The 26764-nt window shown below is 41.8% G+C and overlaps 1 protein-coding gene across 1 annotated transcript in view; it reads right to left on the reverse strand.

Moving 5' to 3' along the window:
* The window catches only part of LOC139396272 (collagen alpha-3(VI) chain-like), a 36447-nt gene extending 11661 nt beyond the window's left edge, over positions 1 to 24786 (reverse strand). Inside the window, exons 1-25 of the mRNA XM_071143392.1 lie at positions 24193 to 24786; positions 20196 to 20822; positions 19386 to 19985; positions 18593 to 19192; positions 18034 to 18368; positions 17775 to 17853; positions 17518 to 17663; positions 16425 to 16517; positions 16195 to 16248; positions 15730 to 15801; positions 15576 to 15602; positions 14604 to 14648; positions 14252 to 14305; positions 14062 to 14124; positions 13730 to 13795; positions 13446 to 13499; positions 10548 to 10583; positions 9863 to 9925; positions 9545 to 9607; positions 7039 to 7101; positions 6572 to 6634; positions 4320 to 4370; positions 4013 to 4048; positions 3595 to 3657; positions 3280 to 3342 (exon numbers count right to left, since the gene is read on the reverse strand). Coding sequence (XP_070999493.1) covers positions 3280 to 3342; positions 3595 to 3657; positions 4013 to 4048; positions 4320 to 4370; positions 6572 to 6634; positions 7039 to 7101; positions 9545 to 9607; positions 9863 to 9925; positions 10548 to 10583; positions 13446 to 13499; positions 13730 to 13795; positions 14062 to 14124; positions 14252 to 14305; positions 14604 to 14648; positions 15576 to 15602; positions 15730 to 15801; positions 16195 to 16248; positions 16425 to 16517; positions 17518 to 17663; positions 17775 to 17853; positions 18034 to 18368; positions 18593 to 19192; positions 19386 to 19985; positions 20196 to 20822; positions 24193 to 24715 — 3939 coding nt within the window. The 5' untranslated portion in view covers positions 24716 to 24786. The remainder of the gene's footprint in view (positions 1 to 3279; positions 3343 to 3594; positions 3658 to 4012; positions 4049 to 4319; positions 4371 to 6571; positions 6635 to 7038; positions 7102 to 9544; positions 9608 to 9862; positions 9926 to 10547; positions 10584 to 13445; positions 13500 to 13729; positions 13796 to 14061; positions 14125 to 14251; positions 14306 to 14603; positions 14649 to 15575; positions 15603 to 15729; positions 15802 to 16194; positions 16249 to 16424; positions 16518 to 17517; positions 17664 to 17774; positions 17854 to 18033; positions 18369 to 18592; positions 19193 to 19385; positions 19986 to 20195; positions 20823 to 24192) is intronic.
* Between the last annotated feature and the right edge of the window lie 1978 nt (positions 24787 to 26764).

Genomic DNA, 26764 nt, shown 5'->3' on the forward strand with positions numbered 1-26764 from the left:
TTTCACCGAGTCGTGGCTGAACAACAACATAGACAGCATAAAGATGGCTGGATTTTCCGTGGATCTGTAATATGGAAGAGCTGCCTCCGGTAAGACAAGGGGTGGCGGTCTGTGTCTATTTGTCAATAACAGCTGGTGCACGAAATCTAATACAAGTGAAGTCTTGAGGTTTTGCGTGAGTATCTCATGATAAGTTGAAGACCACACTATTTACCAAGAGAGTTTCATCTATATTTTTCGTAGCTTTCTATTTACCACTTAATGCTGGCATTAAGACCGTACTCAACAAGCTGTATAAGGCCATAAGCAAACAAGAAAATGCTCATCCAGAGGCGGCGCTTCTAGTGGGCGGGGACTTTAATGCAGGGAAACTTAAATCCATTTTTCCTCATTTCTACCAGCATTTTAAATGTGCAACCAGAGGGAAAAAAACTCTAGAGCACCTTTACTCCACACACAGAGATGCATACAAAGCTCTCCTTCGCCCTCCATTTGGCAAATCTGACCGTAACTCTATCCTCCTGATTCCTGCTTAGAAGCAAAAACTAAAGCAGGAAGTACCAGTGACTCGTCAATACGGAAGAGGTAAGATGACGCAGATGCTAAGCTACTGTTTTGCTAGCACAGACTGGAATATGTTCCAGGACTCTTCAGATGGCATTGAGGAGTACACCACATCAGTCACTGGCTTCATCAATAAGTGCATCGATGACGTCGTCCCCACAGTGACTGTACGTAAATACCCCAACCAGAAACCATTATTAGAGTCAACATCCGCACTGAGCTAAAGGGTAGAGCTGCAGCTTTCAAGGAGCGGGATTCTAACCCGGATGCTTATAAGAAATCCCGCTTTGCTCTCCGACGAACCATCAAACAAGCAAAGTGTCAATACAGGACTAAGATTGAATCCTACTGCACCGGCTCCGATACTCGTCAGAGGTGGCAGGGATACGTATTATTACTGACTACAAAGGGAAGCACAGCCATGAGCTGCCCAGTGACACGAGCCTACCAGACGAGCTAAATGACTTCTGTGAGCGTTTCAAGGCAAGCAACACTGAAGCATACATGAAAGCACCAGGTGTTTCAGACGACTGTGTGATCACACCCTCCGTAGCTGATGTGAGTAAGACCTTTAAACAGGTCAACATTCACAAGCCCGGAGGGCCAGACTGATTACCAGGACGTGTACTCCGAGCATGCGCTGACCAACTGGAAAGTGTCTTCACTGATATTTTTTACCTGTTCCTGAGTCTGTAATACCAACATGTTTTCAAGCAGACCACCATAGTCCCTGTGCCCAAGAACACCAAGGTAACCTGCCTAAATGACTACCGACCGGTATCACTCACATCTGTAGTCATGAAGTGCTTTGAATGTCTGGTCATGGCTCACATCAACACCATTATCCCCGAAACCATAGATCCACTCCAATTTGCATACCGACCCAACAGATCCATAGATAACGCATTCTATATTGCACTCAACACTACCCTTTCCTTCCTGGATAATAAGAACACCTACGTGAGAATGCTATTCGTTGACTACAGCTCAGCTTTCAACACCATAGTGCCCTCAAAGCTCATCACTAAACTAAGGACCTTGGGACTAAACACCTCCCTCTGCAAATGAGTCCTGAGCTTCCTGATGGGCCGCCCCTAGGTGGTACGGGTAGATAACAACACATCTCACTCTGATCCTCAACACGGGAGCCCCCCAGGGGTGCGTGCTCAGTCCCCTCCTGTACTTTCTGTTCACCCATGACTGCATGGCCAAGCACGACTTCAACACCATCATCAAGTTTGCCGACGACACAACAGTGGTTGGCTTGATCACCGACAACAATAAGAGAGGTTATAGGGGCAACCTCTCCCTCAATGTGATCAAGACAAAGGAGATGATCGTGGACTACAAGAAAAGGTGGGCCGAGCATGCCCCCCATTCTCATCGACAGGGCTGCAGTGGAACAGGTTGAGAGCTTCAAGTTCCTTGGTGTCCACATCACCAACAAACTGTCATGGTTCAAACACACCAAGACAGTCGCAAAGAGGGCACGACAATGCCTATTTCTCCTCAGGAGACTGAAAAGATTTGGAATGGGTCCCTATATCCTCAAAAAGTTCTATAGCTGCACAATCAAGAGCAGGTTGGTTGCATCCTGGCTGGAGTATTTGGCATTTTTATGGCCTTCCTCTGACACCGCCTGGTATAGAGGTCCTGGATGGCAGGAAGCTTGGCCCCAGTTGCCATACCAGGCGGTGTCAGAGGAAGGCCATAAAAATGCCAAATACTCCAGCCACCCTAGTCATAGACTGTTCTCTCTGCTACCGCACGGCAAGCGTTACCGGAGCGCCAAGTCTAGGTCCAAAAGGCTTCTTAACAGCTTCTACCCCCAAGCCATAAGACTCCTGAATAGCTAACCAAATGGCTACCCAGACTATTTGCAATGACTCCATTTTTACGCTGTTGCTACTCTCTGTTTATGATATATGCATAGTCACTTTACCTCTACCTACATGTACATATTACCTCAATTAGCTCGACTAACCTGTGTCATCGCACATTGCTTCAGTTTATTTTAGTAAATACTTTCTTAACACTTTTCTTAAAACTGCATTGTTGGTTAAGGGCTTGTAAGTAAGCATTTCACTTTAAGGTCTACATCTGTTGTAATCGGCGCATGTGACAAATTCAATTTGATTTGATTAGATTTTGACAAGTCTCTGAATGTCCTTGAGTGGCCCAGCCAGAGCCCAGACTTGAACACCATCGAACATCTCTGGAGAGACCTGACAATAGCTGTGCAGCGATACTCCCCATCCAACCTGACAGAGCTTGAAAGGATCTGCAGAGAAGAATGGGAGAAACTCCCCAAATACAGGTTTGAAGCTGTAGCAACATACCCAAAGAAGACTCAAGGCTGTAATCACTGCCAAAGGGGATTCAACAAAGTACTGAGTAAAGGGTCGTAATACTTATGTAAATGTTTTTTTGTTTTTTTTGACTACTAACTACTCTTAGACTATTAGTCATTACTATGAATTAATCTTTATGCAGTTATGGACTATTGTACAGAGCAAAGGAGAGAATATGTTTATAAAGGGTCTCTCCGGGTTGTAAACACATGGGGCTGGTTTCCTGGACCCAGATTAAGCCTAGTATTGGACTAAAAATCATTCTAAATGGTGAATGTCGATTGAACGTGCTTTTCAGTCCAGGACCAGGATTAATCTGGGTACGGGAAAGGGATCCATGATGTACAGTTAAGTCAGTGCTTACATAAGGTCCCGGGTATCCAACCTCTCCCTTCTGTCCTGGAGTACCAATTTCTCCTGAAACACCCTAGAAGAGCAATACAACAGCATAAAAAGTTAGATTTAAAACATTGTGTATGATGACATTCCAAACATACACATCATTTATCCATGCTGTACACTCTACCCTGATATCCAGAGCAACTTAGTCTGTGCAGTCAACTAAGGTAGGTAAAACAAACACATATCAGTGGTTGTTTTAGTTATAATGGCAGTTAAGAAACTCCCAGAGCACACAGCACTCCTTATCCCAGTCTCCCACCCCAGCTAAAACATTCACCCTCTGGCCACGGTTTCCTATGGGTCCTGGTCCGCCATTGGTTCCGCCATCACCTGCCGCTCCCTGTATGGTGACAGAAACATCAGTGTGGGAACCGTCACAGGGAACAATAAGACAGAAACCTTGGTCATGTTAATTTGGCAAGAAACTGAAGTAAATGGCTCGAAACGGGAAGGTACCATGTGAACCTGTCTAATAAGAAATTATCGTTATCATTTTCCAGTGCAAAACATTTTGCTACGGTGTGCCCTAGTGAACACAACCCTTGTGTCAAAAGTGACTAATTCAAGAGAGCCCATATTACAGGTCATATTACAACCTGAGATTATTTGAGTGAAAAGGAGCTCTAATTCTTAATTTGAAAAATTCTTGAGTTTAACTGAATGAAATGTGACAGTGATTATGTCCTTGACATTACCTTTGGTCCTGGGAATCCTGGGAAGCCCTCATCACCCTGTAAGGAAGACACTTGTCTGTTCATTTGAGCATACAAGGCAATTTCAGATATCATGCAAGCTCATTATAACATAGAACATTGATTGATTGACTGATTGATTTTGTTGGATATTTAAAAGTAGTAGGCTGCTCCAGACAACATTACATACAACATGATTACATGAACTATTTCGGTGCAGATTGGACAGCTTGGACTGAACAGATGAATATATTGTGCGTACAGTACAAACAGTTGCAAATTGTATTTTGTCAAAGGTTTGATTATTTACCTTTCTTCCTTTGGGCCCTGCGATTCCAAATCCATCTCGACCATCTTCGCCCTGTAAGAAGAGGATACTGTGCTTACCGCAATTTGAAAGATGTGCTTACCGCAATTTGAAAGATGGCATAGTATTGTCTACTGACCCAATCTTATAGTTAAAAGTACCATGTGCGTTAATTTCTAACACGGAACAATGTCGCTGTAAGTGCCGCTGACCGTGGTTCAAATAGTATTCAAAATCATCAAATACTTTCACTGTGCTTGATTGAGCCTGCCTGGGGCAACATAAGTAATGAAATGGTCCCAAAAGTGACTACCCTGCCCATATGGCACTCCAGGCAGGCACAAGAAAACACTCAAAGTATTTGCAAGTTTCAAATACTTTTTAAACCCAGGTCTAATATACAGCCTGAGGTAATGGTTGAGGAGAAAACTGTATGCACTTATCTAAACTGATCATTAGAGTACAAGGATAGTACGTACAAATACAGGGCTCTCCAACCCTAGTCTTCCGTACCTGATTCTAATAATTAGCTGGTAAGCTGAATCAGGTTAGTTACAACTAGGGTTGGATAGAAAACCTACAGGAGGGTAACGCTCCAGGAACAGGGTTGGAGAGCCCTGTACTTGTACCAGGGACTAACTCACAGAATGGGGACAGATCACGTAAGAAGCCAATGAAGCGAGATAGAATGTTTGGTATTAGGTTCTGAGGAGTGAGAGGAGCTCAGAGACATAAATCCTGCTGCTCTTTGAACTGGCCATGACTGTGAAATCCAGATTACCATCAGTAGGCCTAGGAGCCTGGAGCACATCTAAGGTTGAGTCCAGATTCTCTACCCGTCTCCTGCAGTGTGTACTTACACACATCCTCATATGGATTTAACATTGATCTGGCCTGGTAAAAGAAACCAAAGTATGGATTTCTGTCTTACCTGCTTATAGGGTAAGAAAACCGTTATATACAGTGCATTCAGAAAGCATTTAGACCCCTTGACTTTTTCCATATTTTGTTACATCACAGCCTTATTCTAAAATGGTTTAAATACAAATATTTCCTCATCAATCTACACACAATACACCATAATGACAAAGCGAAAAAAGATTTTAAGCAAATTTCTAAAAAACAGAAATGCCTTTTTTACATAAGTATTCAGACCCTTTGCTATGAGACTCGAAATTTAGCTCAGGTGCATCCTGTTTCCATTGATCATCCTTGAGATGTTTCTACAACTTGATTGGAGTCCACCTGTGGTAAATTCAATTGATTGGACATGATTTGGAATGCCATACACCTGTCTATATACGGTCCCACAGTTGACAGTGCATGTCAGAGCAAAAACCCAGCCATGAGGTGGCTTCGGCACCAGTCTCTGAATGTCCTTTAGTGGCCCAGCCAGAGCCCAGACTTCAACCCAATCTAACACCTCTGGAGAGACCTGAAAATAGCTGTGCAGTGGTTTTCCGCATCCAACCTGACAGAGCTTGAGAGGATCTGCAGAGAAGAATGAAAGTTGCCAAATACAGGTGTGCCAACCTTGTAGCATCATACTCAAGACTCGACGCTGTAACCGCTGCCAAAGTTGCTTCAACAAAGTACTGAGTAAAGTGTCTGAATACTTATGTAAATGTGATATTTCAGTTTTTATTTTTATTACATTGGCAAAAATGTCTAAAGACCTGTTTTTGCTTTGCCATTATGGGGTATTGTGTGTAGATTGAAGAGGAAAAAATCTAATGTAATCCATTTCAGAATAAGGCTGTATCGTAACAAAATTTGGGAAAAGTCAAAGGGTCTGAGTACTTTCCGAATGTACTGTACATTTGGAATTTGGGGGAACGATCCCTTTGCCATTGGTGGAAACTCCCTCCTGCCAATGCTTATTGCTTACGCCAATCCAATGCTTACATCTATGGTTGGGAGAGTGCAAGTGCACACTTCAGGAGAAAGGTAGAGAATTTGGAGGAAATCAAAGTGTCACACTGCTCTAAGCCTAAATTCATATGAACACCATTCCATAGGGCTACAAATGAAACAATTAATCTCATAAATGTATCAATTTCATAGGATAAGAAGTGTAAGAAGATAATTCCAACTGCAATAACATCAATATGATTTATTACACTTGTGTATTTTTATTGTATCCATCTCAATGTATGTTGATCTCATGTAATCTACAATCTGATTAATAGTCAGTTGGTTAACCTTCCCTAGGTTCCAGTTGTGTTGAGCTGACAGGATGTGATGTATTGACTTACAGGTTCACCACGAGGTCCCAGAGGTCCCACGATGCCTTTGGGTCCGGGCTCTCCTGGCTCACCCTATAATGAAAGATACAGAGATACAGCCAGAGAGAGAGAGAGAGATAGTAAAGATGGTACACAGGGAGAGATATAAAAAGAAAGAGAGAGGAGAGAGGGAAGAGAGAGGCAGAGCAAGAGAGTGAAAGAGAGAGAGAGCACATTCCTTCTGAGTTGTGCAGAGATTTCATCTAGATTTATATGCATTCACCCCTTTTATTTGAAATAGATGTGACACACGGGCCTGGATATTTTGTTAGGGAGCATTCTATGTTGACTCTAATAGGCTGTGTATGTGTGTCCAGTAACAGGAGAGTGGGAGGCTTAGGCCAATGTGATTATACTGTAACCTAAACAAGGCCTGGGATGACTGACGCATTAGCTAGACTAGAGCGATGCCAATGATGATCAGTTAAGTTCAGTACCTTGCGACCAAGAGGTCCTCTCCTGCCATTGTTTCCGGGGGGTCCCTGGGCTCCTCCTGGGCCCTGGAATAAAACATTTAAAAATCTGAGAAATCTTATCACCATTGACACCCATGACACAGTCATCTAAGAAGTTACATCGATGCTGAAACAATGCCTGTTGTCGTACAGTGCCCTCAAAAAGTATTCAAGCCCTTTGACTTTTTCCACAATTTGTTATGTTACAGCGTTATTCTAAAGTTGATTGGAAAAAACTTCTCATCAATCTACACACAAAACCCCATAATGACAAAGACATTTTAGCAAATGTATTAAATAAAATTAAAAAATTAAATATCACATATTCAGACCCTTCGCTATGAGACTCGAAATTGAGCTCAGGTGCATCCTGTTTCCATTGACCATCCTTGAGATGTTTATACAACTTGATTGGAGTCCACCTGTGGTAAATTCAATTGAATGGACATGATTTGGAAAGGCACACATCTGTCTATATAAGGTCTCACAGTTGACAGTGCATGCCAGAGCAAAAGCCAAGCTATGAGGTTGAAGGAACTGTCCATATAGCTCAAAGACAAGATTGTGTTGAGGCACATATCTGGGTAAGGGAACCAAAAAATGTATGCAGTATTGAAGGTCTCCAAGAACACAGTGGCCTTCCATCATTCTTAAATGGAAGAAGTTTGAAACCACCAAGACCAAGAACCCGATGGTCACTGACAGAGCTCTAGAGTTCATTTGTGGAAATGGGAGAAACTTCCAGAAGGACAACCATCTCAGCAGAACTCCGCCCATCAGGCCTTCATGGTAGAGTGACCAGACGTAAGCCACTCCTTAGTAAAAGGCACATGACAGACCGCTTGGAGTGCCAAAATGCACCTAAAGAATCTCAGACCATGAGGAACAAGATTCTCTGTTCTGATTAAACAAATATTGAACTATTTGGCCTGAATGCCTAGTGTCACGTCTGGAGGAAACCTGGCACCATCCCTACAGTGAAGCATGGTGGTGGCAGCATCCTGCTGTGGGGACGATTTTTAGTGGCATGAACTGGGAGACTAGTTAGGATTGAGGCAAAGATGCACGGAGCAAAGTATAGAAAGATCCTTGATGAAAATATGCTCAGACTTGGACGAAGGTTGTCAACAGGACAATGACCCTAAACACACAGCCAACACAATGCAGGAGCGGCTTCAGGAAAAGTCTCAATGTCCTTTACGGGCCCAGCCAAAGCCTGGATTTGAACCCGATCTAACATCTCTGGAGAGACCTGAAAATAGCTGTGCAGTAACGCTCCCCATCCAACCTGACAGAGCTTGAGAGGATCTGCAGAGAAGAATGAGAGAAACTCGACAAATACAGGTGTGCCAAGCTTGTAGCGTCATACCCAAGAAGACTTGAGGCTGTAATCGCTGCCAAAGGTGCTTCAACAAAGTACTGAGTAAAGGATCTGAATACATTTTTTTATACATGCGCAAACATTTATAACAGCCTGTTTTTGCTTTGTCATTATGGGGCATTGTGTGTAGATTTATGAGGGAAAGAATGTTTCAATCATTTTTAGATCAAGGCTGTAACGTAACAAAATGTGAAAAAAATCAAGGGGTCTGCATACTTTCCAAATGCACTGCACATGTGAAATGTGTGCCAGCTGGGAGGTATTCATTTTGTCTGTGTTTCCTAGAGAACATGTGTTGCTTCTTTCCGACCACAAGTTGTTCGTGTTTACTATTATACACAATTAGATGCCTTTTCATCAAGTCATATGGTGATGTGCAGTACAGCTCAAAGTCTAAACTTAAAATGTGTCAACATACAAACTTCTTATATCAAAGAGGACTAAAACCCTATGGTAATTCATCACTCTGTGGCACATTGAAACATATATATATATGACTCCTTTTTTCTCCCCAATTTCGTTGTATCCAATTGGTAGTTTCAGTCTTGTTCCATCGCTGCAACTCCCGTACGGACTCGGGAGAGGCGAAGGTCGAGAGCCATGTGTTCTCCAAAACACGACCTTGCCAAGCCGCACTGCTTCTTGACACACTGCTCGCTTAACCCGCACCGATGTGACATAGGAAACACTGTACACACATGAGTCGCTGAGCACGATGGGACAAGGACATCCCAGCCGGCTAAACCCTCCCCTAACCCGGACGCCGCTGGTCCAATTGTGTGCCGCATCATGGGTCTCCCGGTCGCTGCCGGCTGCGACACAGCCCGGGATCGAACCTGGGTCTGTAGTGACGCCTCAAGTACTGCGATGCAGTGCCTTAGACTGCTGCTCCACTTGGGAGGACAGTTTGAAACAATTAGGTCAAAGATGATTGGGTAGATAGATATACAATCTACATTAACTAGAACCAACGTTTTCGGCACCATTCCTTTTAGAAGCGTTATGTCTTGATACACAGTAGAGACTAAGGTCTTAACATACTGCAGAACCTGACATGCCAATATCAGAGGTGTGTCATATTCAAAATGGCTCTGGTAGTTTCCTTACCCTTGGTCCAGGGTTCCCGTCCTCACCTCTGGTACCAGGTGCACCAATTGGTCCAGCTTGGCCCTAAATAGGACAAAGCATCACAAACAAAGTGAGTGTGATTTGAATCTGAAGGACAATTGCCTGTTGGACTTAGTTCAGCCACCTAGCTCCAGTATAGACATGGCTACTATGAAAGCCCACATAATGACTGATACCAATAAAAGTGTGATGAAAGTAATTGATAAAATCTAGCATGGGAGGATATACATGCACAGCTTAAGCTACACAATGTTCTATCAACAACAAAAAACACACAGAGTGGACGGATGCACTTACCCTGGATCCTCCGATACCTGGCTCTCCCTGCACACCGTTACCTCCGGGTTTGCCAGGGTCTCCCTATAACATCAGAGAAACCCATGTCTCGTCTCAATTAAGTTCAGTGTATGATTAGACCTCAGGTAACCATCTTTTTAGCAGGCATAAAAAGCCTAAAAAGCGGGGTCCTCACTTCCGTTTTTCAGGGGAAACGAAAATTCCGTTGAAAATACTGTATCCCTGAAAACCAGAAACATCCGCTGTCCTATGACCCCACGGAGAGTGGACCTCAGTAAACATATTGTAGATAATTGAGTAGCTAACACTAAGGAAAGTCAGCCCAATGTAAGTAAGGACAGCTGCTAGCTAGATATGCTAAGTTTGATCATCAAAAGAAATGGATGTTTGTTGATGTTAAGTTTGCTAAGTGTGGGTAATGTTATTATGCTATATGCTACATATATGCTACTGCAAATGCTACACACGTGCTAGTATGTACAGTACATATACAGTGTGGGTGTATGTAGTGTGGTCATAAGTCTGACGAGTGCATGTGAAGTGTCGTAGATATGCAGATAGCAACGGGTAATGGGGATTGAGGGTGCTGGTTTGCCTGATGGCAGATACAGTAATGTAGCTTGGTTAAGAAACATTAGGCTTTCTTAAGCAACGCATCAAGTGGTCAGGTTCAGGGTTCACTTACAGCTTGTCCGGGTGGGCCTCTTCTACCATCAGAACCCTAGTATAATCCAAACAGGAAAGAAACAAATTAAACAGCCACTGTTATTACTGAGTTACCTCATAATGTGGTGGAGGTAAGTAAACTGGGTAGTTCCACAAAATGAGTGCATTTTGACATTTTAAGTAGAACATTTTAATTTTAAAAGCCTGTTATATTAAATGAAGTGCCCTTTCATTTAGATCTCATGGATTATTCAATATTATTTAATATTATTCAATATCCAATTTATTATAAAATATGTCCAATTTATATATCCAATTTATTATTCAATATATCCCATTTTTGATAAAGGCTTGCTAAAGTGCCAAATTCAGCATTTTGACATTTCCCTCCGTCAACCCTGTGTAACTTCTAGGAAGACTTTAACCCATTTAATCACAAAATCTCTCCAGTTTCACCATCACTGTAAAGCCCTAGTTATTTTGTTGCTTTGACAAAGTCATTTCGAAGATTATTATTTATTTAATGTGATTAGTGATTAATTCTGTAACTCGTTTTAAGGCCAACCCTGTTATGTGAACTGAACTCTAGTTTTAATATGGTGAAACTGTTTCTTTTTTTAAATTATTTGAAAGAAACACCGAACATCAAATCATACAGTACAGCAGGTGAAGTGAGCCGGTTTTATTATTTTTGGCTATGGCTGGGCTGGATATGCCAAGAGATGAGTTTGGATTGGTCTGCCATGTAGCACGCTTTTGTCTGTAATATGAGCTGCTTAGTATGTGTAGGTAATCATTTTTATAGCAGCTTTTTTGAAAGATATCACAAATAACTGCACAAATTCTGCTAAGGCTCTCCACTTTCTGGATAATCGAGTTTTGAAATCAGTGGAATGCCAGGTGGAAGCTAAGGAGATGGAGAAAATTCAGGCGTTTGATTGAAAATATGCGGAGTGAGTCAAAAACAGAACATGTAGAAGGCTGTTGTATAAAACACCTGTCTCCGGATTACAGCTTTAAAGTAAGGGCAACCATGGCATCCATGACAGAGAGGGAGAAGCGTTCATCCATGTATACAGGTAACAGAGTCTAGCTAGCTACATTTTCAGATATGATACGTTTCTAATTTGGTCAGAAAGTCATTTTTATTGCAAGTTAAAGCTTACTGTTAGCGAATGTTATCTGACTGGCTTGCTAGCTAATGTTACGTGTATGATCTGTGTAGTAATATTATTCATATTGCAGAGCCATTTGCATTGCTAGTTATAGCCTAATGTTAGTTAGCTAGCTAACATTGAACCTAGTTTGTTTAGCTACCTGCAGATTTTTGCAGTGTAGTAATGTTAGTAGTTGTGATTATGGTTCATTGTTTAGCTAGCTACATGTTAGTTACATGTTTAAACAAAAGACTCCACTATAACCATTTCACTATACCATTTACACATTCTGTATCCTGCGCATGTGACAAATACACTTTGATTTTATTTTATATAGTGTGTGTTTACCAGAGATGGTAATGTGAAGAACAATATGACCTGCTCCAAAGTCAAATTAAGATATAACGTTAGGCCAACGAGACAGTGTCCAAGTTCAAACATTCTCTGGTAGAATGCTCAGCTTTTATTTCATCACACTCACAACCATAAGCTATTTTCTGTAATTGGCTCGCCATTAACTTGTAAACAATGATCTTGTTGTGAGTTTATTTTCCTGTAATAATTCATACAAATTAGATGAAGTTAAGACGTTGTCAGCTATATGATATGGACATTATTTGAACTGGCTAGCCAGCTAACTTCACATTAGCTAGCTAGCTAACAAGCTAGAAACTAACCAAAACATTGTTCAGAAAGTTGGTTTTAGTTGCCTGGTTTGCTAGATTGACCTATACTAAATACATTTTTAAACAAATGGGTTTATTGGTTTTAAAATACACAAGTTATGTCATTTTGGACTACCAGGCTGCTGATGTCATGCAGCCTGTAGTTTTTGTGTTTGTACTATTGTTTATACTTGTTTGATGTTGGATGTCCCTGTGACAAATGACAACAAACATGTTAATAGACGTAGTATAAACCAACTTTTAGTCTTAAAATCTTGAGGATGTTTAGTACACTACCGTATTCATTATTTTTAGCACATGGCCTCACATGGGAATCCTTAAAGAGATGGGTGGGGCTAAGGCTTAAGAGGGTCTGAATGATGCTGAATGGGTGTAGACAAAGAAAAGCTCTCCAGTAGGTATACCAAAATATTCAAGGGCTCTGCGCCTCTACTTTTATCCAACGTAAAAAAAAAAAAATGTACAAAAATTCTGTTACAGAAGACTGAATCGAGCTGGTCGGTCACATATATTGACGGGCTAGAAATATTTGAACAATGTTATCATTTTGTGAAGCTTGCGATTGCCACTCCCTGTTGCACACAACAAGCATCCATTCCCAATGTCACAAGGGGATTCATGGCTGATTTAAGAATAAATTGTCAACCCCGTTACGGTTAACCCTGTTACAGTCAACCCTGTTACTTTATTTGTCACTTAATAGGCACTTACCATAGCCATTTATTTATTGTACCTCTTGAGATGGGAAAACTTCAATTTTATTAAAATGTGTTCTTTATGACAAAATTTTTAAATTAAAAATTTGTCAAACCTGTTACGGTTAACCCTGTTACAGTCAACCCTGTTACTTTATTTGTCACTTAACAGGCACTTACTATAGCCATTTATTTATTTAACCTCTTGAGATGGGAAAACTTCAATTTGATTAAAATGTAATCTTTGTGACAGAATATTAAAATGAGGTGAAATCAAATGTTGTTTTTTTTACCAAGTTACACTCAAAAGGCACCAAATTGGTGGAACGACCCAACTATTGTGTTGAAACATAGAGAAGAAGAGAGAGAGTGGTCCTACCGTCCTGCCTGGTTCACCGGGGCCTCCCATCTTACCATCGTCCCCTGGCTCTCCCTACGATTCAAGACAAAGTCCATCAGTGAGAGAAACTATTTAAGTTACTATTTAAACTGGAAATGAGTGATGAACATGCTCACTCGTACTCACTGTGCAATGGCAAAAAGCACTCAAAATATCAAGAATACCTGGATACTGGATAGTTAATTTCCTATACAAAACACTGTAATATCCAAAGCAGTTCACATTATAGCTTGGCGAGAGGAAGAGAGTCAGGAAGACATTACCACTGGGCCGACATCGCCTGGGTCTCCTTTAGGTCCAGCCACGTTGTTATCTCGCCCTGTGGTTCCCTGGGAAACATAAATCAAATGGAATCAGATACAGAATCAGTTTGGCTCTTAATGATGTGGTAGAAATAATTGGTTGACTAGTTTGGTTTGTTTCTCTGTTATATTTACCATAAGAATCCCAATCATTACTTGTCATGATATCATTATAAGGTAATACCAAATGATGATCGAACCAGGATCAATTTACCCATTCCTGGCCCTGAATAAAATCATTATGTAAAGAAAACAAGCTCTGATCTGGAATAAAGTGGTCAGAGGATACTCACAGGATCTCCTCGGATTCCGGTATCCCCAATGTCTCCTTCATGTCCTTTAGTTCCTTTGGGTCCCTGAACACAAAGAACACAGAAGTATCTGTGAGTGATAACCATATCAGAATCATGAAAATTAATGAATGCATGGAAAAGTATCAAAACATTATATTTGTGAGGTTGCAATGACCATACGAGGACTCACCCTTCTCCCAGGGTTTCCTCTGTCTCCTGGGGGTCCAGCGACTCCACTCTTGCCCTAGTGGAAGGCAATAAATCAGTCAGCCACACATTACAGTGTGGTCTAAACGTTAATCATAAGTCATCATATTAGTCTCTACTACTGTGGGTCTGATTTGTGGGAACAACTTCAAGCAAAAGCACTCAAAGTTGGATTTACAGTACATTTTGCTATGTAAGATGGTGGATTATAGAGTGGATTTCAAAAGCCCTTCTGGCATGGGACCAAGATTTTAAAAGCTGTAACTGTTCCCTTGAAGTTCGGTATGACAGTCCATGCCATAGTTTAAAATATCTTAAAGTTATGTTTTTCTTACCTCTTCTCCATTGATGCCATCCAGGCCAATCTCTCCAAATTCACCCTGATAGAAGACAAGGGTTGTTGGGGGTTGATACTCATCATTAACATTCAAACAATGATCAGTATTATGTGATCAATATACTGTATCGATTATCATTTGAATATACAGTGCCTTCAGAAAGTATTCACATGCCTTGACTTCAACATTTTGTTGTTTTACAGGCTGAATTTAAAATAGATTACATTAACATTTTATGTCACTGGCCTACTACACACAATACCCCATGATGTCAAAGTGGAATTATGTTCCCAGACATTTTAAAACATTTATAAAAAATAAAAAGTTGAAATGTCTTGAGTCAATAAGTTTTCAACCCATGTGTTATTGCAGGCCTAAATACGTTCAGGAGTAAAAATGTGCTTAACAAGTCACATAATTAGTTACATGTACTAACTCTGTGTGCAATAACTGACTACCTCATCTCTGTACCCAACATATACAATTATCTGCAAGGTCCCTCAATAGAAGAAAACCTGGTTCAGTCTGCTTTCCAACAGGCACTGGGAGACAAATTCACCTTTCAGCAGGACAATGACCAAACACACAAGGTCAAATATACACTGGAGTTGCTTACCAATATGACATTGAATGTTCCTGAGTCGCCCAGTTACAATTTTGACTTAAATCGGCTTGCAAATCTATGGCAAGACATGAAATGTCTGTATAGCATCGATCAACAACCAACTTGACAGAGCTTGAAGAATAAAAAAATAATAATAATGTGCAAATATTATACAATCCAGGTGACAAAACTCTTAGAGACTTACCCAGAAAAACTCACAACTGTAATCACTGCCAAAAATTATTCTAACATGTAATTGAATACTTATTTAATCAAGATATATTAGTGTTTATTTGTTATATTTATTTTTAAGTCAAGGGGTGTGAATACTTCCTGAAGGCAATTTCTCAATTTCAAAAACTCACCTTTTCTCCAGAGTACCCACGACCACCCTGATCAAGAGAGAGAAAAAGAGATATCTATTGTTAAATATTTTATGCAAAAAAAGTACTACATTCCATTATGATTTCACATCAATTAACCTGATGATTGATACAGTGGTGCTAAGTGGGTACTTACCTTGATGCCCCTCTGTCCAGGACATCCCTGGAAACCTTGAGTTCCGTTGACACCAGGAGGACCTCTGTCTCCCTGTCACAGGACGAGAAGTAAGAGATTTCATGTAACAAAACATAGTGTACGTACACTATATCGAATAACATTGAGATTGACAATGGTTGCCGTGCATCACCCTAGGGTCCTACACATTTGTGACCTAGTATTCTCTGCATCGTTGCGGAAGAGCTTGTAAGGAAGCATTTCACTGTACTGTTTTATGCCTGCTGTATCCTGTGCACGCAACAAATACAATTTTATTTGATTGCACTTTGAGCATCTGGAATTATTACTATTAAACTTCAGAGCAGGTGTATAGTGTGGACTGAGAGCACAGTCTTACTAAAGAAGACAGAAAGAAAGCTGAACATGTATTTGTGCGGTTATTAATAAGGTTTCAGATAAAGTATGAACATAAATCTGACTTACGGATCCACCCTCATCTCCGGGATGTCCTGCTCCACCTGCTCCGCCTGGACCACCCTGCAAGATAAGAAGTATATTATGCATAAATCTACACAGTATAACTAACTCATCACAATAGTAAAGCACAAGGCCTTTCATCGTCTACAGAAACATTTTCCTAGCCATTTTTTCATTTATACACTTAATATTAGCATACTTAAGTTCAAGTAATAATAATAAAGAACATTAGTAACCTTCAGTCCTCCAAGTCCGACTGCTCCTCTGTCTCCCCTTCTGCCGGTGCATTTGCATGGCACCGCGCAACACTCCCTCTCAGCAATGTTGTCCTGTAAATTGCAAAGTTTACAAAGTTGGAATAGAAGACGGAACAAAAACAATTGTGTACAGCCAAGATAATTGGTTGATTATCCACTCAATCAAAATGTGCATCTCTGTGACTTGACTGGGACTTAAATTATCTTCCTTTAAGATGTTCAATGTGGTCATACTATAGCTTGTCCTTAGTCTTTCTCCAGGTTCTTTCCTCAAAGCGTTTGTGGGGCAAAGTTGGGTTACATGGCAGTTGGGCTGTATGGTACAGTATAGGTACAAGTACAAAAACAGGTAACATTTCAGTAGTGAGTGACTGTAACACCACTAGGGTTGCAATCACTAGGGTTGAAATTTTACCAGTAAACTACCAGATTTTTGGTCACTTTCAAGGATATAGAATTTTATCAAATACATCTAGTGGCATTTTTGGTTACTTCATTTTATCACAAGTGTCTGTCATTATCTCTGGCCCGCAGTGTGGCCTTATCACATGTAAAATATATTTTAAAAATCAACTAAAAAATGATTACCATTATTTTAAAATAAGAAGAGAATGACAACGCTGTAAAACATTATCCTAAATATAAACCATCAACTTAATGAATACCAATGGTGTTTAATATGAGGGAATCAGCATGAAATATCCTTTATATTTTTCTTTAATCACTTATCATTTATAATACCATGTCAATAGGTCTTTGTTGGGGCAAAACCGATGGCAGTTGTGAAAAAGACAATAGTTGGAAGAGTTTTTCATTCGATTTGGGATTAGATGCTTTTTTAATTAATAAGGCTATTTTCTCTGGAACCATATGGTCTATCCACCAGAAACAAATGTATTATTTGGACACAGATGTAAAACAGGTAATATTATATATGAATACATTTTTTTAAGTTATTCAAGTATAAATTACAAAATGTATCATAGATTGCCATAGATTACCTGTTAATTACAGAAGATTCTGGTAACTTTAATAAATTACATGTAGCTTTGCAACCCTAGACACCACTCACCAGTTCCTCCAGAAGCTCGTAGTCCAAGTCCATGACATTAACTCTGAGGGGTCTGGTGTACCTGAAGCCGCGGCCAAACTCCAGGAGCACGGCCTCCTCAAACCTGGGTACCCGCTCCAGACCCACCAGGATAAAGCTGTTCACACCTAGCATGGCACAACACACACAATACTCAGATTCTATTCCATTTGTCCAGGATGTTTCTCAGTTAATGTAGTTTCAACCGTTTATTTTCCAGACATAATAATTCTCCTCACCTGAAATCTTAAGTTCTTCAACCTGTCTCTTCATTTCATTATACTGGCCATCCAGACCATCAGTCAGATGGATCACAACCTGTGCGGGGGGTGGACAATCATTTAATTTCATTAATCGTGAATGGCATTTGTTTAAATTTGTTTGCTTTACTCTCAAGTCAAACTTAAAATGGCAGACATCAAATCTGCTCTCACACAGTTACATGTTTATGAAGATAATTACATTAAGTAAAAAATAAAAAGAGACAAACAGACACACCTTGACCGCATCTGCTGCTCGGCTTTTGAACCTGGACCCATATGCGGCAATGGTCTTGGCATTGAGAAAGTAGGGTCCGCGGGCGCGCAGTGCTCGGAATGCCTCGAACAGCATGTCGGCGTTGTCCGTGAACTCCAGGTGGACGGGTTCTGAGGCGGCATCCATGGCCAGGATGCCCACCTGGATCAATGGGATCTGGCCCGATGAGCAACTGATGCCCGTCATCTTGGTGATCCTTTGGAGGATGGCACCCATCTTGGACTCCAGGATCCTCTGGGCCTGGAAGATGTTTGGTGAGGACACATCAAAGCCTACCAACACCTCCAGACTGCAGGCTGAAAGAGAGAGAGAGGAGATACGGTGAGGTTGGCTTGTTGTTGGTGTTTGGAGCTTCTCTGTACCACAACTTTTAATATAGATGTTTTTTTGTCATTTATTTTATCAATGTTCTATATGAAAGTGAATGTAAGTAAAACAATCATCAGGAAGTGAAATAGACATGCCATGTTATGTCCCCCTGATACCAACACTAAGGAAGAAAAATTAAAATGGTTCTCACTTTTTGAGGGCTCCTGGCTCACGCCAGTGCAGAGCTTGATTCCCTTCACCTCATCATCCAATGTCTCAAGGATTTGCTCGTTGAGCTCAGAGAGCTCCACAAACGTGCTTGCCCTGGCCACTGTGGAGGCCTCACTCGCCAGGTTGTTCAACTCATCCTCAATGTCACCCACGCCGACAGCGTAGATGCGCACGCCGGTGGCCTTTAACGCCAGAGCTGCGGTCTTGCTGTCGTCGGCCGACCTTCCGCCGGTGATGATCATCAGGATCTGGGCGATTCCCTCATCCTTCCTGCTGCCTTTATCTTTGATGAAGTGGTTCTCCTGTACGTGGTGGATGGCGGTGCCTGTATTGATCCTGCGGCCTCCCTTGTACTCGGTGCGGCTGATGGCATCGATTATGTCGTCCTTGTTCTTGTAGGTGTTGAGGTAGAACACGTCGGTGACGTCGGTGGTGTAGCTCGCCAGGCCAATCTGCAGGTTGTCACGCTCAGTAAAGAAGAGGTCGATGAGGTTCTGGATGAACCCCATCACCTCCTTGAAGTTGTCCTTGCCCAGGTTGATGGAGCCGTCCACCAAGAATACAATATCAGCAACCTTGGCTTTAGGGAGGACCGATGCAGAGAGAGAGAACAGAGAGAGTGAGTGAGAGAGCGAGAGAGAGGGATAGAGGGAAAGAGAGAGGTGCCATGTTGAATCATATCTACAGTATTTATTTCCATTTTATTTTGTATTTATCAATACATTTCTTATACAGAATAAGGTGAGAATGCATTTCTGCGTGGTTTCACTTACTTGGGACGACAAAATCTGGTGGTGCCTCATCAGGCATTGTTCCGTTCAGCCTGGCAATAAACCTCTCCTTAATGACAGGCAAGCCGGGGAAAGCGGGTACCTGGAGAACATCTGCAGAGCTGGTGGCAATCTGGTTGAGCTGCCTGGAGTCTGCTCCACCAGCGCCGATGCCGATGCAGTTAACCCGGGAGCCTTTAAGCAGAGGGCCGTACACGGACACGTCAGTGGGGGACCTTCCGCCGGTAAGGACCACTAGATGCTGGGAGGCCTGCGCAAGCCGGACACCCGCCGAGGCTTTCAGCTCATTCCTGGTCACATACTCGATGGCGTTGGCAAGATCGGATGATCTTCCACCCTGCTGGCGTAGTCTTTTGATGGCTGAGAGCACAGCTGTTTTTTTGTTGTGGGAGTTGAGAGAGAACTCGGTCTTGACCTTGTCGGAATATTGGACGACAGCGACCCGGACCTGGTCAAGTTGCACATCTAGTTGCTGAACGATGTTGAGGATGAAGTCACGGATGTGGACAATGCCATTGGAGCCTGTGGTGTCCGAGCCATCGATGAGAAAGATGATATCTTTCCGCCCCATGTTGAGGTTAGCTGAGAAGTAAGACACAAGAAAAAGTAAAGCAGGTGGTGTTTCACTTTTCTTGTTGGCAAAATATCTTTAAAAAAGTCAACAAGGGGATCATAACAGTTGAGCCAAAATCATACAAAACATAACATAAATTTCCATCATATTCAAAAACATTTTTGATTGGTAAGCACTATTTAGAATTACGTTGGGTTAAATAATCTAGTATGTCTTACCAATATCCAAAACTGAGGGAACAAAACTGCCGGAGATGTCAGTGGTGGTCATGGTGTTGACTGAAGCAATAAGCTGCTGCTCCACTGTTGGAAGCTGCCCGAAGTTGTTAATGGAGTAGGCAAGTTCTGGCTTTAGGGCGATCTGCCTCAGTTCATTGGGGTCGGCATTCTTTGTGCCGATGGCTAAAGGGGCAACCAGGTTGGTCTTCAGCTGATTAACCGGTCCAGAGACGTCATCGTTGGACTTTCCCCCTGTGACTAGAATCAGGAACTGAGGAACTCCCTCCTCAATGCGGCTACCTGCTGATTTCTGGTAGATGTTCTTGGAGATCCATTCAAGGGCACGACCAGTGTTCCGACGGTTCCCACCGCTGCTCTGAAGCTTCCTCGTGGCCTGGCGGACCTCGTCTTTGGTGGAGTGCTCGTTCAAGAGGAACTCCACCGTGGCACCGTCGCTGTACTGCACCACTGACACCCTCACCCGATCCAGACCCACGTCCAGCTTTTCCACGACCCTCCCAATCATGTCACGGATGGCAGGGAACTCGCTGCGCACCGCTGTTGTGCCGTCAATGAGGAAAACCACGTCCCTCTTTTCTCCGCCAGTGAATACTACGGTTGTGGTGACTGTGAGAGAAGACAGGCACATCAAATGTGTTTGTTGACAACACAAGTTGAGCTGCAATGTCAATGGTGGCCCACCCATTAGGGAAATAGAGGACACTAAATATAATATATCATTATTATTGAGAATACATTTTTTGTAATGAACCTTTGAGCAGAATATAAAAAAAAAAATCAATATTGAACTAGACTACAGCATTGCACAATCACAGGTGGTGATGCAAACTACTGAAACCCAGTTACAAGTTCAACCGTAAGAACAACACCCCAGCGGTCACTCTCGAAAGTGCAAAAGACTGTTTCTAATAGACGTTGTTGGGGTGTTCATCTCAACTAACGATACAACAATTGAGCATGTGTCAGGTGGTAGCGATTGTGCTCTGTCTGTAGTGCTACTTTGACAAACTCCCATGTAAGAGAACTTGTAGTTTTCCTGCTTAACCCACAGCTAGCTAACATCAATCAATCAAAACTGTAAACACACATAATCTTTGTTTTTAGTCTCTTGTGTCACTGGATTTGAAGAAATAGAAATGGTATTGTACCAGCACTTCGTTTGGTTGAGCTTGTGTGTTAGCTATTAAAGCATTATTTTTGTGCCCCTACCAATACCTCAAAGGTGCACCCATGAGCCGGGTGGCCTTTCTCAACTGATGCTTATCCTGTTCAATACAAAGTGGCACTACGTGCAGTAATTGGTGATTTCATATTGTCCCATGCAAAAATGTAAAACATCTTCAGCTGACCACCTTGGAGCGATTATTCGGCTATATTTGCTATGCCCGTTTAAAAGTCAATATGGAGAGGGCCATGAAGGATAGAGTAGTAAACACTTATTCCACAGACAACTGCAACACTGTAGAATATATTGGACCGGTATATAAAGTATTTGTGTAAGACGTAGTCAATTAGCAGAGCACATGCTCAAATGCATTAAAAAAAAAATATTATTTGTACAAAACGTTCGAGTATCAAATAAAAAATGTATTGATATTTTTAAACGTGAATGAACTGACCTTTTCACCTTCTGAATCAGTTTCAAATATTGTTTCAAATTGAGGGGGCATGACAGTTTCTGAAGGATTACTTGTCTTATGCTGTTCAACTGTATTATGACGTTATAAGTAACAGGAGGAAAATCACCAAATTGCACAATTTTTATACAACTCCACACATGAATTTCACTGTGGAGTTGGCCCCCTCTGTCAAACACAGACGAACTACACCACACCAAACAACGCGTAGTGAGCAGCCCGTTCGTTTGGTATATGCTCTATCCAAACCAGACATACATATTTAGAAAATGTGTTATTTGTTATCCGCTGCTTAAGACGAAAACATTGGTACCAAATATACTGGGGTAAGTAATGTGGAAGTCCGTGTAGGACCGTTTAAATCTCACGAGCCAATGAAAATATAACATTGACGATGCCATCATTTTGGGGTGTAGTACCGCTACTAATCATTGGAGAAAAGTCATTCAAAGCACAGGACCCAGAGGGTGAATGGGCAACACAAAATATTTAAGTGCCTTTGAACAAGGTATGGTAGTAGGTGCCAGGTGCACCAGTTTGTGTAAAGAACTGCAACTCGGTTACACTCAACAGTTTCCTTTGTGTATCAAGAATGGTCCTACACCCAAAGGACATCCAGCCAACATGACACAACTGTGGGAAGCATTGGAGTCAACATGGGCCAGCATCCCTGTGGAACGGCATTCTCCATACACCTCAATGAACTCTGCTCCTGCCGTCAGAGTGAGATCATGGTCAGAAGTGAATGGACTCGCTGGACTGTTCATCTGTATTGCATTTGACCTGTGTTTAGTGCGTGCATCTAAGTGTAAGTTCTGTACATGTCATTGCTTCTTTAGATCATTGCTTCGTTGGGTGTTGCTAAGGTAGTTGAGTCATTTACTAGGTTTATAAGGTTCATTATTCCTTTACCATTTTCATCATGCTACTTCTAGCAAGCTAGCCTAGGTGCAAGCCAGTCATGCTAGCTCATTTATGCGCAGTACCACATACCTTGAATATGATTCTTCTATTCTTATTTTCTGTGTATGCATATCGTTGTTTATGGACATTTCCAATGTTTGTGTAGCCTCATGCTATGTGCACTGTATTTATAGCCTGATTTAGGCTGTGCCTTCCTCGTGGTGCAGCAACTATCCCATGTTTGACATTGCAATCAAATTTCAGTTGATAGTCCAGCTACTTTCTATGTCATTAGATTGGTGTAGGTCTGACCTATGCTTATCATTGGTCATTCTCTGTTGTGTGCATTATTTACCTGTATACTACATTGTGTTTAGTCATTTAACTGTGTTATTACTGTCTGGTCATTATCGTGTTTATAGCAATGCATAGATATTATGTTATTACTGTATCCTACCCGGTATATGCTATCCCTAGCATTCATACGTCAGTGTGCAGTATGTGTATGTACATTCCATCTAGCCTCTTTACTGCCATTCCAAAATGTCTTGTAGAACCACTTTTGTTATACATGCTTATTTCCACTGTGAGTACTGTCAATACAGAGGGGTGTGGTGTGGTGAATCATTATCTACAATAAACTTGATCTGAACACATTCTTGCCGGACACTGGCACCTTTAGCTCTCTACTTGTGCCCCTTCTACATGGTACTCCCAGATCAGCCTTTAGTATTTTCTCAGTGCAATGGCTCCAATTTTGGCTGAAGTGTTTCCAAGCGAGTGGAAGAGAGAACATTGTTTTGTATTTATCCCCGGTAAAGACAATAACGATTCTCCGTCTTAAATTTTATAGTTTATTTACGTATTAGGGTATCTAAGTTTTGATTATAAACATTGTTTGACTTGTTTGGAAAAGTTTTTTAGTAACGTTTGGGATTAATTTTGTATGCATTTTTATGGAGGAAAACTGGGTGGATTATTGACTGAAGAGAGCCAGCTAAACTGAGTTTTTATGGATAAAAAGAAGGACATTATCAAACAAAAGGAACATTTGTGATGTATCTGGGATCTTTTGGAGTTCCAACAAAAGAAGATCATCAAAGGTAAGGCATTAATTATATCGCTATTTCTGAAATAGGCGCACCTGCCTGGTTGAAATATGTTTTTCATGCTTTTGTATGCGGGGCGTTGTCCTCAGATAACCACATGGTGTGCTATCGCCGAAAATACTATTTGAAATCTGACACAGCGACTGGATTAACAAGAAGTTAAGCATTATTTTGATGCATCACGCTTGTGATTTTATAAAAGTTAAATATTTATAATTCTGTAGGACGAATTTCGCGCTGTAGGACGAATTTCACCGGATGTTGGCCAGGTTGGACGCTACCGTCCCACCTGCCCATAAGAAGTTAATTAACAGTGATGACACATACCTAAATCTGTTGTCGATTCTGGCGTAACGTCAATAACAACTGACTCCACCGAGGACAGAAGTTGCTGCTGGATGTTTGGAAGGTCAGTGAAGTCAGAGACAGACAGAGCGTAACTGGAATCATGTGATATCCTCTGCAATTCTCTGCTATCAGAGCTCCTTGTTCCAATTCCAAAGATCAAGACCCCAAGCTCCTTCAGAGCAGAAGCTGGAGTGTCAACATTGTCAAAGGACCTTCCACCACTCAGCAGAATCAGTAACTGTGGAACACCTTCAGTGCGTCGACTTCCGGAGGAGGCAGTCAAGACATTGTCTCTCACGTACTGGAGAGCTGCTCCAGTGTTGAGAGGTCTCCCACCTTTGTGTCTCAGACCTCGTACAGTGTTGAGAATCTCTACTTTTGTTGTGTATGTGTTCAGATAGAATTGGGCGGCTGGATCTCTACTGTACTGGACCACAGCCACGCGATCTTTGTTCTCATCCACACCGAGTGTCTCCACTACTCTTTGAACAAAGTCCCGCATTGCTGGGAATCCACTCCTAGTGCCATCAGATCCATCCAGCAAGAACACGACATCCCTCCTTTGAGCCTGACTCTCAACTAGAGAATGTGAATGTTCAGAAAAAAAATGTTTTATTAAATGATGCATAGGTAAGGGAAAAACAGAACAAAGTTGCTTCCTTCACATGACAGTCATCCCTTTCCCTAATCTCAAACAACCATTCAAAGATAGTGTGAATATGTGCATTGGACTGAGTGCTATCATAGAGAACATTCCTACAGAGGTACGAAATAAATCCAACATGAAAGGCCTCGGGAGGCATCTACTTAAAATGTCGAAGCTATTAAATACTCAAATCCTGATGTAAGAGTGAAAATGGAACTGATCAAAACCATATTTATCTTACCTAGAATTGTTGGTTTTACTGTTGGTGTCATGGTTGTGACCTGTACAATGACAGTGCTCATAGCAGAAAGAAGCTGCTGTTGGACGTTGGGGAGGTCAGTAAATTCAGACACGGAAAGAGCATAACTGGGGTCGTAGGATATTTTCTGTAATTCTCTGCTATCAGAGCTCCTTGTTCCAATTCCAAACACCAAGACACCAAGCTCCTTGAGATCAGTCGCTGGTGTATCTACATTGTCAAAGGACCTTCCACCATTCAGCAGTATCAGAATCTGTGGAACACCTTCAAGGCGCCTACTTCCGGAGGAGGCGATAAAGACATTGTCCCTGACATACTGGAGAGCTGCCCCAGTGTTGAGGGGTCTCCCTCCTTTGTGCTTCAGGCCTCTTACGGTGTTCACAACGTCTTCCTTTGTTGTGTAAGTGTTCAGATAGAAGTGGGGCTCTGATTCTCTGCTATACTGGACCACAGAGACTCGATCTCTGTTCTCCTCCACAGTGAGTTTCTCTACCACTCTTTGAACAAAGTCACGCATTGCTGGAAAGCCATTCCTAGTGCCATCAGAACCATCCACAAGGAATACCACATCCTTTCTGGAGGTGTCATGAGGAACTGAGAAAATAAATAGATTATGTCAATCAGACAGTTGAAATGTGGGGCTTGTGGTCAAATTATACCGTTGTTTCTAAGACTCAGCTGACATTTTACTAACACTTCCTGACTCTCAATTAACAGTGATGACACATACCTAAATCTGTTGTCGATTCTGGCGTAACGTCAATAACAACTGACTCCACCGAGGACAGAAGTTGCTGCTGGATGTTTGGAAGGTCAGTGAAGTCAGAGACAGACAGAGCGTAACTGGGATCATGTGATATCCTCTGCAATTCTCTGCTATCAGAATTTCTGCTCCTTGTTCCAATTCCAAAGATCAAGACCCCAAGCTCCTTCAGAGCAGAAGCTGGAGTGTCAACATTGTCAAAGGACCTTCCACCACTCAGCAGAATCAGTAACTGTGGAACACCTTCAGTGCGTCGACTTCCGGAGGAGGCAGTCAAGACATTGTCTCTCACGTACTGGAGAGCTGCTCCAGTGTTGAGAGGTCTCCCACCTTTGTGTCTCAGACCTCGTACAGTGTTGAGAATCTCTACTTTTGTTGTGTATGTGTTCAGATAGAATTGCGCGGCTGGATCTCTACTGTACTGGACCACAGCCACGCGATCTTTGTTCTCATCCACACCGAGTGTCTCCACTACTCTTTGAACAAAGTCCCGCATTGCTGGGAATCCACTCCTAGTGCCATCAGATCCATCCAGCAAGAACACGACATCCCTCTTGGGAGCCTGACTCTCAACTAGAGAATGTGAATGTTCAGAAAAAAGAGTTTTATTAAATTATGCATAGGTAAGGGAAAAACAGGACATAGCTGCTTCCTTCACATGACAGTCATCCCTTTCCCTAATCTCAAACAACCATTCAAAGAAAGTGTCAATGTGTGCATTGGACTGAGTGCTATCATAGCGAACATTCCTACAGAGGTGCGAAATAAATCCAACATGAAAGGCCTCGGGAGGCATCTACTTAAAATATCGAAGCTATTAAATACTCAAATCCTGATGTAAGAGTGAAAATGGAACTGATCAAAACCATATTTATCTTACCTA

The sequence above is a fragment of the Oncorhynchus clarkii genome, chromosome 3 (genome assembly GCF_045791955.1).
Source record: "Oncorhynchus clarkii lewisi isolate Uvic-CL-2024 chromosome 3, UVic_Ocla_1.0, whole genome shotgun sequence".
In the NCBI taxonomy this organism is placed as follows: Eukaryota; Metazoa; Chordata; class Actinopteri; order Salmoniformes; family Salmonidae; genus Oncorhynchus; species Oncorhynchus clarkii.